The following is a 21,274-nucleotide window of genomic DNA, read 5'->3' as shown; positions in this document are numbered from 1 at the left end:
AAGAGTTGTCCCACACTAAAAAATGTGTCAGGAATAGTCTTTCTTATTAGCTCCAAGTTTGAGCTAAGGGTTTGGGTCCCAAGGATTACCTAGAAGTTTTTAGAAGGAAAGACGCTAATAGGCTTGGGTCTCGATAAAACACACACGTGCGGCAAAACTAGCTCAGTGGGTGGGATCTCTTGACCATATTTTTTTTTAGACAATTTATTTGGAAAAAGATTTTTTATTTTCGAAATAAATACTGCACCCATTCAAAAATAGTGTGTGCCATCTCATAGCCTATCACAGAAATGTTCGGTTCGGATCAAACATCGCGTCTGTCTGTATCGAAACAGTGTGTTCGTCCAGAATAGTTCAACAGTCCAAGAAGGATGAATTTGATCCCGTGCGTCCATTACCCTTTCACAGAAAGTTGCGCTGCTTTTACGCAACTGGTGGATTGCTACAAATAATCCCATCAACTGCATTACTCGCGTTCTTTTTTTTCTCTCTCGCATTGCTGCATTCTCTTCTCGTTTTTGTACTTGAAAGTTCTGTATATTTCGTTCGCTGTAATCAAGACTTGTCGTGCTACATTATTTTGATTTGAATTCGTTGTATTTTAGAGACGATTGCCGTCAACGTATAACACTGTTACACAAACAATTTCGTCTTGCAGATAGAAGACTTATCATTGCCTCGACTTAATGCTTACTGTTGTTACACATCGTTATTCTAGTGTTAAAGATCCAGAATAAATTACATAACTAATATTTTGGATTAATTTGATTCTTCAGTAAATTTGTATTCCAACGTACATTACCGATCGACAATATCACTTTCCCCTTTAGCTTAATCTACCTTCCTTAATTCACAATTTCATTTTTTCGTGGACTCCTTAATAGCAAGCGTCATACATGGAATTAAAATAAAATTCAATATATTTAATTCATAACATAAATATTGAATATGTTTTATCAACAAAGTATATATTTTGTGAAAATTTCGTACAAAATGTGAAAACAAAAACAAAAAAAAACTTAAAGATTTAGGGATGTAAATATCTGTAACTAAAATCTCTCACCGAAGGATATATAGTTGTTTCCAAAAAATAATTTTAGACATTTTTTACTGGAGTACTGACTTGATGCTTAACACTTCACAAATTTTTGACGTGTCAATAATCTCCGATGCCACGTCATTACTTTTCAATGCTACATAATTTTCCAGTATCATATCAATAATTTTTTTATTTTATTCTTTTCTTAATATACTATTTTTTAATTTAGGATCTTGTAATTAATTAACTATTGGAAAGATTAAAAAAAACAATGTATATAAACATTCATTAAATAAAGGTAAAATTGAAAAAAAAATTGTATAATTGATATTTCGATCATTAATGATGAACTATTCCGAACATATTTTATGTATCACTTCTGTTCGAGAATATTAATTTTTAATGAATTTTTAATATATATGAAAAAAAACATGCATAATTGGGACGAAAGTAATACATAATACAAACAATTATATACAAACTGAAAATATTAAATAGATTAATATAAGCGTTTTTTCTAAAAAAATTTACATAGTGCAAAAAGAAATATTCAGAATTCAAACTCTACCACACTAATTAAAGTAACAATTTGCATATGTAGCAGTAGCATATATATATTTTCCACTCTCACAATTAAATAGCAATGGGACTTTACTTAGAGTAATGAATGAATAGTTAGTTGACTACGATAACTGCATAATTAAAGATCTCGAGAGGACAAAGGGAATATTAATTGATTAAATTCTACTTGATTCTTGTCATCTGAGAAGTGGTGCATTTCAATATAGGGGGACCGATATATATATAGGATTGGATCTTCTACTGTATTGAAAACAAAGCATTTGGTGCAGTGCATTTTTTACACGAGATGATCACGTGATCATCTTGTGGACATCACACCATATGAGATAAATTTAAAAAATTGTCAGATCAAACGAGATGATCATGTGATCATCTCGTGTAAAAAGTACACAGCACCAAATGCTGTGTTTTCAACACAGTAGAGGATCCAAATATATATATATATATATATATATATATATATATATATATATATATATATATATATATATATATATATATATACCCCAGCAATAGAGGTAGGAGTTTTTTCCCGGATACTCGATCTGATTACACCTGATAGGATCGGCTAATTTTTTATTTATTTAAAAACTCGGGTTCAGGTTGGTTCCGTTTTTCTAAAGACGTCTACCTACATGTGTAGTTCTTGTTCAATTAATTCATCCTCCCTTGAGATTTAGGTTCATTAATTATATGCTACTGCATATTTGTGCATAAAATATACATGAGGGTATATACTTAATTATATTACATATGATAATTATTTGGCCAAAAAAAAAATCATATATAATAAATATATTCAGGTTTCGGCTGCTTTTCTAACACGGACAATTATTTCTACGTAACTTCCTATGAATAAATATATACATACATTTTCAAAAAAAATAAATAAACAAGGAAGAAAAGTTACATGATGAAATTTGTCATTAAAAAGTATTCTAAAAATACAATAAATTATAAATCATAAATATTACGCCCTTAAAATATGAAAATAAAAATTGTTATTCAGTATATATAATATTTTATTGTATTATATAATGAAGATCAAAGTTTAGTGAAATGTAATTGGTTAAAAGAATCGATATTAGAGCTTGCTAGAAATTGATTGCTAGGAGTCTATCTAGAAATATATATACATCGGTATATAAAATAACTAAACGACACATATTCAAGAAAACATTATATTTTAAATGTAACTGACATAACTGACATATAATACATTTATTTGTTCATGTCTTTCATACAAATTCTTTATATATATATATATATATATATATATATATATAAATTACAAAGTTCAGTTTTTATTTTATGTAAAGTATTCACAATATATTTTCTATAAAAAATTTTCTATGAGAGAATTAAAGTCAAAACAATCAAACATCTCTATTTTAGATAATTGAATCAAGAGTATAAAAAACCCCGTGAGTATTTAAGTTAGTGAAATAGGTGAGTGTGTGATCAAATTGGTCACGAGTTCGATTATCTTACCAACAATTTTTCCGTCGAGCCTGTCACGTTGGCTTGTCTAGTGTTATGTACCTGACTTACGTGGTTTGTAAGGTACGACACTTGGATGAATAATAATTTTTTTTATTTAAGGTAGAGCAATTTATTCTTATATTTTTATATCATTTCATCCGCGATTTTGATAAGAATATACACATCTTGTTCATCTAAATCTTACATGAGACAGCAATAACGATATTTCATTCATTAAATACGTCCTACGGTATAATTATTTTCGTGAATAATAGAACTATTTGACATCGTTTGGGTCGTGTGATATGATAAGTAAATAATATATAATAAGAGGTATGCATACCATCTCACAAGAGATATATTCATTATATATACACATACATATGTATACGAATTTGTTACCCTGCACACTAGGTGTGCAGGTATCATGAGCACCGCCACGATTGGTCAGCCTTTTTTTTTAAAAAAAACAAAACAAAAAATTTTGTGTGGTTGTGGACGTGCCATGCAGGCAGGCGCCCACATGTGTGCAGGAAAAGAGTGTGCAGGGTATCATTGCTCCATATGTATATATATACAACACGCGCCGATTAATAAAAAAAAAGTCAAGTGATTAAAGAGGTATGTACGTATGCGTTTGTAACTCCATCTTGATGAAGAAAATTATCAGGAACATGTCAAAGAAAGTATAATGATAGAAATAGATATACATACATGAACCCATTAATTTCAATATTATATGGTTGAAAATTATTTATGTGATAATTTACCAAACAAGGATTGATTGAAGTTCGATAGACAATTAAATAGTTGTCCAAATACTAGTCAAAAAGTTCCATATATTATTTGAACCACAAATGTAACAATTCGAGTGTCATGATTAAGGAATGGATATATATTAAGGTAAATTTAGGTATGAGAAATTTGCAATTTTCTTTCTAAATGTTTGTCGATTTTAGTTATTTATATTGTCGAAATTTGATCTTACTCTGGTATCTTTCAAAATTTAGTAATTTTTTTATTATTAGGAGTATTGGTGTGACACTACACACTCGAGTCAACTAAAATTGATATTCGACATTATTGATTACCAAAATTAGAAAAAAAAAAAATATACATAACCAAATGTATAATTGTTTTCATTCAATTATTTACACATTTGTAGATATAGATTTACTTATTTTGATATTTTCAAATTAAAAAAACTGTCATTTTTTTAGGATAATGTTTTATGTGATTTTAAACATTATCCCACGCGTACTGCTATTTCTTTTGCAATAAACAAAACATTAATCGAGGTTAATCGAGGTTACGTAGCGTATCATCATGGCATTTATGTAGACATATATTCATTTATATTCTTCAATATTCTTTCCTAAACAATTAATTATTTAACCGGACACATAATTTTTTATGTGAAATTTAAATTTGATTAATGAATTAATTTAAATTTTTTTTCTTCATTTTGTATTCTGTAAGAAAATCTTCGTTGGAAACACTGATCATATGGAAGTGTGATTTGACAACGTTAACATCAAATAAATGTATCATACACATCTATTGTTCTCTAAGTTTACATTTACGCTGTGTTTGGTTTGCAGTACTAGGTAGGTTTATTTTTTTTAAACCTACCTAATCATTTGTTTGGTTTTTTATTTAACCAAGTCAATTCATCTTATGAATGATTAGGTTATATTAGGTAAGTTAAAATAATACCTACTCACCCCACATGATTATTTATCTCACTCTTAATACATTCTATTTTTCCAATTTTATCCTTCTCCTAAATTCAAACTCACCACCACTTCCTTCTTCCGACCGCCCACCGGCAACCCCGCAAAAGACCGACCACCGCCGACCACCTCCGTCGGCCGCCGGCCACCGCCGCGGCAACTGCCTACCACCGCCGCCGCCGTTTCCGACATCCACCTCCGCTTCCGGCCGACCACCGCTGGCATCCCCCGCAGACCGCCGCCGCCGCCTCCGGCCGACCGCCATCGTCGGAGTGGAAGAAAGAAAAAAAAAGAGGAAATGACAATTTAGTACTCTCATCAAACAATTCAAAATTATCCTACACTTAAAAATCTTACCAAACAAAATACTATTTTATACCATATATTACATTTCTACAACAATCATTTTCTTTATCTTTTACATATTAATCATTAGTTTATTTTATCATTCAAACCAAACGCCGCCTTATAGATTAAAAGTAGAATGATCATTCTGTGGTACAGTATGACGTCAAATATGCGGTTGATGAGATGTTACCTTTATGGTATCGCACTTAAATACATCCAAGGATTGTATAATTACGAATGCATATGCGATCTACATTTTTTCAATGGATCTCACATATGAGGATGAATAGTCATCTTTATATACATCGTTAGGGTATATACCCTAAGGTCGCATGAAATTTCTCGATACGAAGATGGTTACTTTATAGCCTCATATATATCTATATATATGACAAAAATTTGTGTGAGATGGTATTACAGGTCGTATGTTGTGAGACAAATATCTTATTTGGGTCCACTATGTGAAAAATGACATTTTACTTCGCCAGACGTTACTTCGGCAAATATAAATTACGAAGTAATACGTTACCAATAACTTCATTAATAACACAAGCGAAGTAAAATAATATATTTTACTTCGGATGTTTAAAAACACGGGCTTCACTATATTTTTTTTTTATATTTTACTTCGGCATATCAATTTTGATGAAGTAAAAAATAATGAAAATGCGTTGTACTGAAGTAAAAAGATTAAACCATGCGACGGTTTTTATAAACCGTCGCTAAATGTAGCGACGGTTTAAACAATCGTCGCCAAATTTAAAATCGGCGACAGTTTACTTTAACCTGTCGCTAATTTTAGCGACGGTCAAATAAAAACTGTCGCCGATTTAAAATTTGGCGACGGTTAAATAAAACCGTCGCCATTTTAAAAAAAATTACACCCCGCGTATATTTCTCTCCATTTAAACCGTCGCCGATTCAAATTTTTGCGACGGTTTTTAATAAAATTGTCGCCAGTTTCAAAAAAATTCATTCCCGCCTATTTTTCCCTCCATTTTCTTCCACCACTCTCTATAAATACTTACAAATTCTCTCCAATTTCTTCACTTCACTACAATTAAAATTTTTTCTCACTTACACGATTTTACAACTTCACAACACTTAAAATTTAAATTTCTTACACGATTTTACCACTTCACAATACTTAAAATTTTTATCTCTTACACGATTGTACCAATTAATAACACAGATTTATTAAATTATTAAATTTTTTTATTTTACCGCACCTATTAATAAAACAGATTTAATAAATTATTTAATTTTTTTTTATTTTACCGAACAAATTAGCGACGGAATTCATGCATAGACCGTCGCTAGGTAGCGACGGTTTCTAACATGAATTCCGTCTCTAATTAGCGACAGTTTATATTTCCGTCGCAATATAGCGACGGTGTGTAACATGAATTCCGTCGCTAAATTTAGTAATTTAGTTACACAAAAACCGGCCAAAGACTTCAGTACCAAAGACTTCAGTATTTTCAATCATACAACTTCAGTTATTGTATGAAGTAAAAGGTCATCTATTACTTCACGTCCATATACTTCGGCACTTAACTACCCTATTACTTCGGATAATATCCGAAGTAAAAAGCCTTTTTTCACATAGTGGTCATCCATGAAAAATTATTAATTTTTATGCTAAGAGTATTACTTTTTATTGTGAATATCGGTAGGGTTGACTCGTCCCGTCTCACAGATAAAGATTCGTGAGACTGTCTCACAAGATACATATTATAAGCTTTTAATTTATAACATTTAAAATTTGATGGGGGATCAAAACCAATGAAAATTACATGTCCATTTATTCCAATGCATGAAATGATTTGCGTCTTCGAGTTGTATGTTGAGAAGCAAGATCTCGAGAGTATGATACCAAAATCTAAAGTTACGTACAAAAATACCCTAATGTAACGTGTAAAATTGTATGTATGGCATTTGGAAGAGGGGGGGACCATTCAACCACTTTCTCTACGATTATATCGCATTTCTTTATATTTTTAATTTGTCACAATTAGATATGGGAATACAACTTTTGAAATATTAATTTGTTACTTGAGTTTAGAGCTAATATTATACATTCGAAACATATTGGTGGAATTTCTTCGAGTTTTTTATTTGGTTTTAGGTGTTTGTTTTTCACCCGATAAACATGGGTCGTCGTCTAATATCATCTCATATCGGGACACTGGAACGTCACTGGGTCGAAAGGCCTTTGGCGCCATCTTGTATTTCTTCCGTGTATCTATATTTTTTTGATCTCCGGATTCGATATATATGATGATGAATATGAGTTGTACACAATTCACAACCTCTAAATTTTGATGTATGTAGCTATTAGATGTATTATGATCGGAAATGTGTTTAAAAGGAGGGTGAATAAACACCTCAAAAAAATTTGCGGTAAAGTCTACAATAGCTCGTTTTTGAAATGTTAAAAATGAACAGAAAATCGAAAAAATTAAATCGAGTTTGGTTCTAAAATCATACAGAAGAAACTCAAAATAATCCTTCTAAAAAAGATTAATTATTTTGTACATCATTTTAAAAGTATGTAATATCTTGGTATTTGAAAGACACATAAAATGCTTCGACAATGTATCTTAAAAACAGTAGAAATAATTAAATGCAATAGATTAAGAGACACGAATTTGTTTATGGATGTTCGGAGATAAAACTTTCATGTTACCCATTCTTCCACTTTATAATGATTCACTGAAAGACTCTGATTTATACAACTTTTTGTACTCATTTCGACTTAGGATTTATCATTTGTCTAATCGAAACTCCTAGCACACTCTCAATTATAGATCACAATATCACAATCCGTATAATATTTAACTTCTCTTATGCTAAAACTACAAACATAATCTTTAGTGACTTTGTGAGAAGACTATCACTCAATTATTCTTGAAGTTCAATTCTCTTTTATATGAGTGATTGTGTATGAGAAATTAATCTATTACAGTGTATATACTTACTCTCAAATGCATCCTCATGCACAAGGTAAAAGTTCTCATTAAGCTAATATAATAAATTTAGACTTTTTTTCTTGAGCTTGCTCTCATTATAGCTTGTTTTTCTTTTATATAGGCTACAAATGCTTTGAAATCCCATCAAAGCTTGTTGTTTGATTTTCAAAGTGTGGTATTTATGGCATCCAAGAATGATATGAACATCAGATATAAGAATATGACATTTTGGAAAATTTTCTCACTTTTTTGACATTGAAACGGTCATTTCGCTTTATAGCCACTTTTTGCTATTGGAATGGCGGCTAGAATTTTGGAGTGGTCTGGTTAGATTTGAGCGGCATGACTTTGAGCTGCTGGAATTAGAACCAAGTTTAGTTGATATCTTCTCTTAGTTATAACTCTTGATTCATCAATTTTTGGGTAAAGTGGTGCATATAAAATAGTAGATCTTTCTCGTTGTTTTTTTTAGAATCAAGAATCACTTAATTCCAATTTCATATGAGAGAGATATGCACGAAAAACTAGAACTGCTTGAAAAACCGTCCCATGAACGGCTTGAAGTTTTGTTGTCTGGTTCGGTGATCATAGCTCTTGAATATTTGATTTTGGAGCAATGTGTTGAACATGCAAATTGTAGCCCTTTTTTCTTCACTTTCCAATGAATCAAGAATCACCCAATTTAGAGTTCATATTAGAGAAATATACTCGAAATACTGAAACTGCTCATATATAACCGTTTGTTATATCCGTGACTTCCAGTTGGATATTTTGACGTTTGGTTAGTATATATAACGTCCGAAATAACCCAATCAGCCTGAAATATGACTTCTAAATACTTGAGCTGGCTTTCCAACCATTTTGGCATTTGGTCATTGGAGTAATTGGTTTGCGAGATGAGAAAAATTCTAGAGTTGGTCAAGTCCAGTCGTTTGCTGGATCAGCAACTTCTAACTTGATTTTGCCTAGATGACATCCTAACAATCCCCAACCGGTCTGAAACAAGACTTGTAGAAAATTGTGTTTTATATTCAAACATTTTCCCTCTTGTTGTTTAGATTATTGAGCTATGAGTTATCATAGAAACACTGAAGCTCGCCAGAGTCTAGACGTTTCCAAAATTCGAGTTCCAGCTTCCAACTTGAGATAACAACTTCACACTTGAATAAATATATTAGAAATACAATAACAAGTTTTGTTATTATCAAAATCTAATTGTTAGCATTTCCGCAATCTAACATGATAGAATTTAATTTTGTAACAATGTGATATAATTCTCGATTATATTTTATAAAAATGCATACACAAAAAAAACTGGTATCATCCTCGAACAGTTTTTCTTACCCTCTCAACTATTATAATACAAAAGAGATATTATATGTGTGTGTATATGTGTGTGTGTGTGTTTATTTATGTATTGGAGATATTGGCAAAAAAATTGTTGTATGTTTATTTATGTATGGGAGATATTGGTAAGAAAGAATTGAAGGAAGAAATTTGAGATGGAGGGGAAGTTGATAGGGTCCAGTACCAAGTCAGATAAAAGACTGAAACAAGTCTTCTCATTAGGCTACTTGTCATGAAAAATAGAATTACAAATCTTCAACATAGTTTGATAATTAGGGAAATTTTCCAATAACATTATATCTATATCTTACTATATAATTATGTATCATTAGGTCTTTTGTAAGACAATATCACATATCTATATTTAAAAAAAGTTAATCTTATCTATATTTTTAATGAAAAGTAATATATTTAACAAAAAAACTACTTTTTCATGAGTTGGTCAGGTCAGAAATATGTATCACAAAATTAACTAGTGAAACAGTCTCACATGAGTTTTTGTGATTATGCATATGATAGTCCTAAATTTGTCCATGAGCATAGACATTCTATTTCCTCAGAGTTTATAACAATAGACCTGAGTCACCCGACCATCGTTATTTGGAATCGTGAATCAAAATTAGATACGTATGCATAAAAAAAAAAAAACGAACCTAAGAACTTATTATTCAGTTTTAATTCTAAAACTAATAGATTAGAACTGAAATTGCATGAAACTTTAACCTGAATCGGAAGGTAATCATAGATTTTAAAATGAGTATAGTTCACAAGACAACACATTGCATATAATTAAACAACTTAGTTTTTATAAGTTAAATTTAATCCCTAATTTTATGTTTTAAATTAAAATTTTATTTTCATAATATTTTATAATATAATATAATTGTTAGATAAATTAGTTTTGATTGTTTCACATGTTTCATCCACTAAAACATAAATAATAAATTACAGAATCAAAACCATTGATTTATTATTTTTTTTTTGGCTATATGATAATGGTTTTTAACCTGAGAGCTAAAAACCAAAAATTGCATTTTCAAAACTTCTTCACCCAAAAAAAACTTATCGATTTTTTAAAGATAAACAAACACTATGTTGAAATACAGAGAAAAATTATAAGCCTGACCTATGTGACATCTTATACCAAAATTTCAAGGGTAGTACATGATCCACTGTATAAATGGTTAATACCTGAAAGATGGTAATCTCACTAATGATTGGGCGACTCGGACCATGAATGAGAGGAATACAAGATTTTATAGGTTATACTTATGATATCAACAAGATATAACTTCTTCTCGAGAGTTCATCACATAAGAACTTCAAAGATAAGCGTACTTGATTTGAGATAATTTTGGGATGAATAACCATTTTGAAATTTTCTCATGTTATGTATGAGTCATAACATAAGCATGCTAGAAAGACTTTTATTGATACGGTGAGGATCATCGTCGAATCTAGATTGTTACAAAATAAGCTAGAAAACTAAAACTGCTTAGTGAGGTGATTTAACATTTGTATAAACAGCTTTTTTAGTTCTTCTTTCTTCTTCTTTTTTAAAAAAGAAAAGTTTAAACAGTTTCTTTTTCTGTGGGCACGTACATAATATTTATTTATTTAAATTGCGTGTAAGACTTTAGATTGCCAAAGTTAACCCACAATTCAAACCATAATTAATCAATTAAAAATTAAGTGTAATTCAGTAAATTACATTATACTCCTACATTTGCAGAAAATACAAAGGTGGAAGAAAGACTACACTCAAACCTTCCAGGTAATGCTAAAACTCAAGATAATTTACATTTGATTTCTATATTCATAGGGAACTTTTAGGTAGATTGATCATTATTTTTCACATTGATTAAGAATTTCATTGAAAAAACAAATTTTATATTTTACTCTTATTTAATTTATTCAAGAAACAATTACATATATTTACAAAAGTTAGTTAATATGGTATATTGAAATAAAACAAGAATAAATTTATTAACCAAGGAAACTAAACGATACATTTGGAACACTTGGAAAAGAAAATACAGCTTTATATTTAGGATATAAGTAGTAGATGATTATGACCATGCAACTAAAATCTTCTTAAACTGAACAATATCTATGCATCACATTTCGATCGTTTTTCTTTTTGACGGACTATAATTATTCTCCAATACATAGTACAACATATGTATGTGTGTGTGACACCTCATCGGTGCTTACAAAAGTCTTTCTATATTTCATCACATCCAATGGGTGAGTGACACCTCATCGGTGCTCGCAAAGGTAGGTATGCAAGGTAGGTGTGCAACATATCAAAACTATATATATATATATATATATATATATATATATATATATATATATATATATAAACTGTCGAATATGAACTCAACAACATAAAACCGGCTTTATACACGAGAGAGATAATGGGTCGGCAAAAGTCCCTACAAAACATTGTCGGACTGATTCACAATTGCAAATGTTCTTTGGATTGATCCAAATTTTTTTTATAAGCCAACTTATTTAATTGTGTTCTTGAAAATGTTTCAAGTATTTTAAATCTCAATCGTCCTCGTTCCCTGAACTTCAAAGCATAAAATATCAGTAAATTATACAAAAGTTGCGGCACGATTAAAGCCAAGGACTATTTAAATCAAGTAAAAAAATGATTATTTTTTTTGGCTTTAAGACCTTGACTTACATTTGTTTCTTTATTGTGACATAGGTTTCAAAACCTAAACAAACCTATTTAATTATAGTATCATGAAAAGACACCACACGTTTGTTTGATTGTCAACAAAAGAAGCCAACATCGACATTCAAAAAGAAAAATGGCCCTTAGATGACAAAATTGTTTTGCTTTGTATTAAGTCATATGTTTTCGATACGAAAACATTTCATATTATCCACAAAAAATATCGATATATTCCACCCAAATTTGAATTGTTTTTTTTTACACTCTGACTCAAACTTGATTTCTACTTCGGGTTCACATGTGGTTGGAAGAGCTTTGAGCGTATTACAATCATTTTTCCAATATGACGATGTGGATATTGATATATGCAATGTCATATCAGCATATCCGATGAAAAGTGGCTAAAATTTTAAAGATAAATGTCAGGAGCTGAAACTTGACCACGTACAGAATAAAAATCGCAAAGAAACAAATATATATGATCAAAATTGTAAAAATAAAATAAAATATATTTATCATTTACGATTAATTTTTGCTCATACATGTTAAATCACGTTCTAATTCAAACTCAAATCCCTAATCGATAAACTTTGAGTAGTCCAATATTTGAATTGATTTAGCCATGTCAAACTCGAGGCATATTCATGAATATCTTTTACTATACCTACTATTAGAACCAATGTACACTATCACATCTTTTTTAGATGGTTTTTCAAACTTAATTAATTATAGCAAACAATTTAATGTCATTTCAATCAAAATAAATTTGAATTTGATTCTCCATTTTCAAAAAGGTGGAAAAATTAAGTTGAGTCCAAATTCAACACTCAATCCACTGTGAAACAAAATTCATATTGTCAAAAACATTATTAAATGAAGCCTGCCAATTTCATGTTTTTAAAGGTCAAAGGTTATATATATATATACTAGATTTATTTTTAGTATATATTTTCTAGAGGTTATTTTTATTAATAAAAAAATAAAGAATAAATATAAATTTCTTATTAGATTTATCATTACATATAAATATGACATAGACAGTCTCAACCGTGTTGCCCTTAAAAATGCAATCCAATATCTCATATATATATATATATATATATATATATATTTATATTATGGACATGTTGATCTTATTTCTAATTTTACTTCATTATTGCCGATATCAAGTGAGACCGTCTCACGGATCTTAATCTGTGATACAGGTCAACCCTACCCATATTCACAATAAAAAGTAATACTCTTAGCATAAAAAATAATACATTTTCATGGATACCCAAATAAAAGACCCGTATCACCAATACGACCTGTGAGACTGTCTCCCACAAGTTTTTGCACACACACACACACACATATATATATATATATATATATATATATATATATATATATATATATATATATATATATAACAAACAAATAATTTAGAATTCCCACTTGTTTCATACACACACACACTCATATATATATATATATATATATATATATATATATATATATATATATATATATTTGTGTGTGTGTGTGTGTGTGCGCGCGTGCGCGTGTCTGAAATATGTGGGAATTTAAAATTATTTGTTTGTTATTTCCACCCAGGGTATATATATAATTGTGTGTGCGCGCGCGCATGCGTGCGAAACAAGTGGGAATTCTAAATTATTTGTTTGTTATTCTTTCATCGATGTTGTATATTTATATTCAAGAAACCTAATGAAAATTGGCATCGAGAGACTATATCCATTTCCACTAAAGAAGCTTCCCTAAATTATAATGATTTCCCACGTACACGATTTGAAATTTTTTCTTCTTGCAAATTATTTTTCAAAATTATAAATTATTAATTCGAAATATAAATATGCTTATAAAGTTCATGGATTGAACAAAATTTCCTTCCAGATTTCAAATAACAAAAGGATTCTAAAATGTTCAGACGGAATTTTTCGAACTCTTCGCAGCTAAACGACGTTGAAAATTGATGCATTCTGGTCAAGTTTTTATTATCTTTAAAAATATGTATTTTATTTTAGTGTTTGACATATATTGTAAGAACTTAAAAATGTATTAACAAGTGTATTAGATCAATCAGTCGTATATTTTTATTTGTGCCCAAAGTTTTAACAATGACTGTCATTTAACCTTGAGACAGACCACAATTGGCCTTGTTTTGGTTACGTCTACAGTTCCAAAAGTCGACATGGAATGCAAACTTCAATTGGTTTTGTTTTGGTTTTCTAAAAGTTTAAACTCGAAAAAGCAAAGCATATATGACACTGAACAAGAGATATTGAGAAACGTTCTACATTAAAATAGATATGCAACAAACAGTCAATTGTTGATTCAATCTTCAGCAGGGGGGATATCACTTAAATCTAAACCTTCCGCTGGGAGATCAGAAGTCAGAGGGCCTAATATTCCTTCCGAGCTCAACGTCAATCCGCTCTGCAAGTAAAAAGTGCAGGCAGGCGTCGTTTCTTAGGCTTATTTAGCGAGGAAAAAGCCTCATAACAATGTAGAAAAAAGTTGCCCAATTTAGCATATATGTACTAAAGAAATACCTCAGGTTGAAATCTCAGCATGTCTGCACGAGCCATGGCTTCTGCTTGAGCCATTCTTTGCCGGAATGTCTGAGCCATCTCTTCTGCCTGGCATACCAAATCAAAGAACTTTTCATACAAACGCCATAAGGAGTTGCAATCCCATATAGCAATGTAACGTGACTAAAGACGTGTCAAAAGGACGCAGTTTCTATTCAACTGTAAATCGCGGATGCAAAAGAAGCAAGCTGGGTTGGGCTATTGCGAAAAATTACACAAGCAGAATGATTTCATTTTCTGGAGATAACTCCAAACATGACCACGTTATATTCAAATTCTCTACAAAAGACATCCAACTTTTATGCATCCCAATACAATCTTTATTTTATTTAAAATTTTCATCACCCCAAAAAGAATTGTAAACCTATAATATTCTAATTCAAAATTCTTTAGTCTTCGAGATGATAATATCACGCAAACTAATAAAAAAAAATAGATTATCCAACACATTTTTATAATACGTGGCATACCTTAGAAACATATCTCCTTCAGAAAATAAAGAAAACACATTCTCCAATCCATTTTCTTGAAACATATTATGAGAAACAATTTCCAACAAGATAGCCAAATAAAATCAAACATTACCTTCTCAAAGACCAGCTTGGGATTCCGAATCATGTCGCCTGGAGTAGGCTCTAATTTCTTGGTCGAAAGGCTCACTCGGCCTCTCTCGCGGTCATGACTCAGTATCATGACCTACAGCAAGTTTGAACACATTAGCATAAAATGCTTTGGAGGCATTGAACAGAAACAGAAAATTGCAAAGAAACGCACTTTCAAAGAGTCACCAGGCTGCAGAACTGTAGCGATATCTGAGACACGATCGTGGCTGATTTGGCTTACGTGCAAAAGGCCATTGATTCCACCGACGTCAATGAATGCACCATAAGGTTTCAAGCTCTGAACAGTTCCAATTACCACGGATCCGATTCCAAGTTGTGCCTGACTATCAGCCATTGCTTTGCGGTTACTGAGGACTAACCTGGACTGCTCCTCATCGACCTCCACGAATTTAAGAGGAAGTTCTTTCCCAAGAAGATCCTCTGCAGATGATTTCTGGAAAAATTCAGAGAGATGCATCGTAAATGTTTGGTTAACAATACAGTGTGTATGAAGTACAAAACTGTTCATTTACCTCATCAAAATTTTTTGGGACAAGTGGTTACTAACGTGACACCAGAGCAAGCTTACAAAAGTTGGAATCGTCAAAAAATTGCCTCTATCATATTCATTAAGATGGCTATTTTTAAGCTTTGTTGCACAAACCCAGTGACTGCAATTTCGATAATATTTCAGGGAATTTATTTCCCATTCTCTAGATTCCACGTGGGGGGAGAGCCGAAGAGTTTTAAAACATGAAATGATGGTTGGTCCATCTCTGAAGAACTAGATATTTTGTAACAACTGGACGCGAAACGCTTCATAAGCATGTTTTTGGAACATCTAATTATTCATCTCACTAAAACATTAAATTAAAATCTAAAGAACTATGAAAAAAATCTGTAATAGTTCATGAAGATTTATAAGCAAGCCAGAGTGAAGAACAAACTGTTAAGATTTGTGAAAAAGGAACAAAACCACTAATGCCCTCCGCCAATGCCACCATCATTCCACCTTTGTTTGCTCCAACAACCTGCATGTGATCATAAGGAAAATCTTAGTTGAATAACTTTTTTCGAACAAAGAACTTTAGATGATGCCCGTGGTGTTAAAATGGATGCAAAAACATTATCATGATATGCCCGACCTCACCCAAACAGCATAGTTTGGCGTTTATTCTTGGTGAAGACATACCTTACCCTTGATAACAACATCTTCAGCTTGCAGTTGTCGACACCGTTCCCAAGCAAGGTCACATTGAATCGACCGCAGGCTTAAAATTAAACTATCATCAGATGAATTTTCTCCAACAATTACAAATTCTTCACGTAAACCTGGAACAATGCCAGCCTCTGCCACATGTTTAATATTATGAATGGATGCCTCTCTTAAAGGTAAGAATGCTGATGATTTTGCAGTAATGTCAACTAATGCTCCATTTGCATCCGTATTGAAAACTATTCCTTTCACCTGAAACAAATAAAATGCAACCAAATTACAACATTATCAATTCACTTTCCTTCTATATTAAAAAACTTCCTTTGATAATGGGTGGCAGTGATTTAAGAGTCAACAAATTAAACATAAACAGCCCCTCTTTCCAGAGAGTCTAGGATTATGCATCCAACAAATCAAACTGTTACATGTTCATCCTAATTGAAGATGCGCGACCTCTTTGAATGACCCTTTTTATCAATTTAGATAAAGCTAGACTCACCAAAGATTAAAATTTTCTTTAAGACCGCTGGCATAACAAATCTATATTCCAGTTATTATTGTTGCCTCCAGCCCGGCCATTTTGCTCGCAGTCACATCTAACTTTGTATTCGGGTTTAAATTGCTGATGTATCAACTCAACATAAGCAAACACAAACACAAACACATACACAAGAATAAAAAATGGCTTCTACACAATCCGATTAGGAAGCAGTTAGAGATCTGACTTTTACTAAATCCCAGACTTTAAACCAAATCATCCTTAGTTTTATTAAATCTCAGACTTAAACAAAATCACGTCATTCTTCCACCCCTTTTTCCACAAATTCCAAGTGAGATTCTCCAATCAGCTGGACAAATATAAGAATAGTTGAGCTCAATCAGTAAGCACTCAATTAAATGTAGTGGATTAACATACATATTCAATAAAAAATGTGGTGGATTTATATCTACTCTGCTGCACTGATACGGCTAAAGATAATGCTTGTAGAGGTGAGGAAAAGGAGGACAAAAACTACCAAGAAAATTGGAAGACTTTGTAATTCAGTTGAAATAATAAATAATTAGTTGTGTACAATAGTTACAAGTTAGTTACTTCAACTAGCTTTGTAGAATATAAAAGTAGGGAAAAGAGAGAAGAGGCAGGCAGTTGTATCTGAACATTTTTCTGAATTTTAATTCTAATTACATTCTCATTTTCTTTTCTTGGATTCTTTTATCCCTTCCTCTTTAACTCGTTAGGAGATTAGCTTTCTGGAATTAGCTATGCATCATTTGGTGCTCTCATTTAAGTCTCCGAGGGTCGATAATGGCAGCAGAAATGCAAGTAGATATATTGGAGGAAATTCTTGCGAAAGTCACAGTCCTACAGGAGAATCAAGCTGTGTTAATCGAGAAACAAAACACTAGTGTTGCATTCCTCTTCCTATCAAAAAAAAATGTTGCATTCCTCTCCAATTCAGCGAAAGATTTTACAATTGGTCTGCAAATGTTTGACGAAAAAATGGAACAATACAGAAGCCGATATCAACATCTCACCGCAGCAACTCAGTCGCACTTGCCGATCAATTCCAAATTTATAATACCTGGGCACAACAATTTTCCAGCACACAAAAATCAATTCCAGTACAGGAGTCTCGATTTTCCGCCCTGCTTTGGGTAAATTTGTTTGATTGGAGTTCAAGAGTTGAAAGGACCTTAAATGGCGTGGCAACTATGAACACTCAAGATTAAAACCTTAACTTCATATACAACTTGAATTTGCTCATCAAACGGCAGAGGATTTAAAGTCGATGTTGGACATATACTTCACTGGGCAAACAAAGGCTGTTGATGGTAATTGGGAATCTTAGCGTCGATTCCAGAAACACCAACCAAAAGATGAACATATCAGAACAGAAGAAAAATTATGAAAGGGGAATTGGAGGATGGAGAGACGGTCGGTAAAGAAGGAGTACAAGTTGTGTTTGAATTGAAGATGGCCATGAACAGCGTTCAACACTCATCTTCGAACAACTCGATTCTGTGAGCGATCTTTCAAGCATGACTGTACCGACCATTGAGGATAAACCAATCTGACAGATATATCCCCACAAACCAAAATGGAAGGAAGTAGGAAACCCATGACAGCGAAAAAAAAGAGTTGCTAGGGATCCAAATAAATTGGGCTTTGAAAAATTAGCAGGAAAGAAGAATATTGGGCGGAGGAAGTTAACTTCGTGCGTGACTAGAAGAAATATGCTAGACAAGTGAATTCAATGGTGTTCAAAGCAACAGACTTGAGTGGGGGGAGTTTGTAGCTATTCAACATAGAATTAATCAAAAGACAGAAAGGAATAAAGGCATTAAATCCATGTAAGTTGGTTGTGTCATTTGGACATGAGCACCAACATGGTAGGAGAGCAAAATGGGAAGATTTTGTAATTCAGTTGAAATGATAGATAGTTAGTTGTATAAAATAGTAACTAGTTAGTTCAACTAGCATTGTAGAATATTAAAGTGGGGAAAACGGGAGAAAAGAGGCAAACAGTTGTATTTGAACATTTGTCTGAGTCTGAATTATAAATCCATTCTCCTTCTTTTCTTGGATTCGTCAATTCCTTCCTCATTTATTCTCTAAATTAGCTATGCATCATGTACATGTTAAAAGAAAGTCTGTTCCATTTATGATTTAACATACAAAGCCTTATTCAGCCACAAGCATCGATCATAGAACAGTTTCATCCGCTTGTCTATTGTTTGCCATGGTTTAATCTTTGTTTCATGGCAAGTAATTGTCCTTGAATACCAAAAGCACATCCAACAACATAAAATGCATATAAATAACCAAGAACAATCCACAGCACGAAGCCCCACAAGAATAACAGATTTTAGCCAACCCCATCATGCCATTAACTGCATTTCACTCAGAACCCGTCCACACTCCACACACAGAAGAAAGCATATACACATTGCTAACTAATATTCCCAACAACCACAGATATTTCACGGGAACATTCGACATGAGAAAACCCAAATTTACAATAATTAGATGCAAACAAAGATGGAAAATTGCAATCAAATTTCACATACAAAGTCTCATTGCGGCTCATATCCCACTGAATAAAACAAAAGAATACATCCCAACTCCACAAACCCACAAGCATTAACATGTAAAAAAAAGGAAGAAAAGAAAGTCTGACCTTTGTCCCGACTTCGGAATTGAAGTCATACTTTTCCAGAGCAACATGAAAATCTTCAATGGTGAAAGCCACACCTTCCATGGGGCTTGTCCGGCATCTCTCATATGCATCTTCAAACATTTCCTTGAGCTTCATCCTCTCCCTTGTCTGCGCATTGGATACAGCCACGGCAGCTGCCAATATCACGCTTCCCTTTCTGTTCGGGCAATGGTTCTTGAAATTGGACAGTTTGCTGTTCCTGGTGGTCGCTATTGGTGGGCACTTCAGACCTGCAAATTGCTGTGTCAAAGTTGCCATTTTTGCTCAAGATTTTCACACCTCGACACAGAAAAATTACGGAGGAGAGATTTTGCTGTGGCTCCCGATTTTGGTGAAACGCTTGAGCTAGATAAGATGATGATGGAGAGATGAGAGGGACCCACGAAGAATTATTGGGCTTAGTTTGATGGTCTTTACTGGTTGTAATTTGGGCTTAGAGCATGAAAAATGGGTTTTTCTTCGTAGAAACTGAGGCCCACATAGAATTTGGTCTTCCCTTTTGAGATTTGATATATCACGATTCTAAAATGTGTCAATTTAATAACCCTTTTAAATATTTAATCGATGCTAATAAATTACTATAAATTTTAGGCAAGTCGAAATAGCAAAATTAAACATTAAAGTGATAAAAAAAAATTAATTTAAAAGATAAATAGTTAAGATCAAACTTTAATAATGTATAAGATCAAAATTATAACATAAAAACTTTTATGAGACCGTCAGGTCAATTTTGTGAAACAGACCCGACTCGGTATACGAAAATTTTCACTTTTTATGTCTAAATATTATTTTTTATTGTAAATATAAATCAGTTCAATCTATCTCATGAATATAGATCTTTGAGACTGTCTCGTACAAGAATTACTCAAATTATAAATCGACAAACATATCACTTAAATATAACAATTAATTTTAGGCAAAAACTTGTGTGAGACGGTCTCACGGGTCGTATTTGTGAGACGGATCTCTTATTTGGGTCACCCATGAAAAAAGTATTACTTTTTATGCTAAAAGTATTACTTTTTATTGTGAATATGGGTAGGTTGACCCGTCTCACGGATTATGACCCGTGAGACGGTCTCACATGAGACTCACTTTTAATTTTATATACTTGTAATATCACTTCCCTTTAAAATTTGAAAAACATATTTTCAATCGTGATAATTAAACTTCGTGTTGCTCCAACTTATATAAAAAAGCTACTTATCAAAATATTACTTCAGTAGACTCAGCTTTATGGATTGTCATGCATTTTACAACGATCTTTATCATTATTACCAATTATTAACCATCAAGCTCATCCATAGTCATAACTTTTCTCCAGCTAAAAGTTTTGAAATGACCAAAACAATGCTACACTGGTCCTGGAAATCCTGGCTCACAATCTTCAGATCCTCAGGTTGCGGTGGAATCGGGGGCTGAAAGAGTTTGTCGCAGGCTCCAGCTTCTGTT

The 21,274-nt window shown here is 32.2% G+C and overlaps 1 protein-coding gene across 1 annotated transcript; it reads right to left on the bottom strand.

The window, feature by feature from the left end:
• Positions 1–14,474: 14,474 nt before the first annotated feature.
• On the bottom strand, positions 14,475–20,178 carry LOC140832899 (small ribosomal subunit protein bS1c). The gene is made up of 7 exons (XM_073197179.1): positions 19,784–20,178; positions 16,581–16,856; positions 16,336–16,419; positions 15,561–15,842; positions 15,372–15,482; positions 14,748–14,834; positions 14,475–14,631 (listed from the first exon to the last, which is right to left on the bottom strand). The coding sequence occupies exons 1-7, from the start codon at positions 20,078–20,080 to the stop codon at positions 14,530–14,532; spliced, it is 1,239 nt and encodes a 412-aa protein (XP_073053280.1). The 5' UTR covers positions 20,081–20,178; the 3' UTR covers positions 14,475–14,529.
• Positions 20,179–21,274: the final 1,096 nt, after the last annotated feature.

This window comes from Primulina eburnea, chromosome 5 (genome assembly GCF_022965805.1).
Source record: "Primulina eburnea isolate SZY01 chromosome 5, ASM2296580v1, whole genome shotgun sequence".
Classification (NCBI taxonomy): Eukaryota; Viridiplantae; Streptophyta; class Magnoliopsida; order Lamiales; family Gesneriaceae; genus Primulina; species Primulina eburnea.
This window is presented reverse-complemented; position numbering and strand designations above follow the sequence as displayed.

Bases quoted from the DNA above. Each gene is read 5' to 3' on its own strand.
- LOC140832899 (XM_073197179.1), bottom strand. From the start codon at position 20,080: ATGGCAACTTTGACACAGCAATTTGCAGGTCTGAAGTGCCCACCAATA. The intron at 16,420-16,580 runs GTATGTCTTCAC...GATCACATGCAG, and splicing joins ATGTTGTTATCAAGGGTAAG to GTTGTTGGAGCAAACAAAGG. The intron at 14,835-15,371 runs GTAATGTTTGAT...TTGGTATGCCAG, and splicing joins CCAAGCTGGTCTTTGAGAAG to GCAGAAGAGATGGCTCAGAC.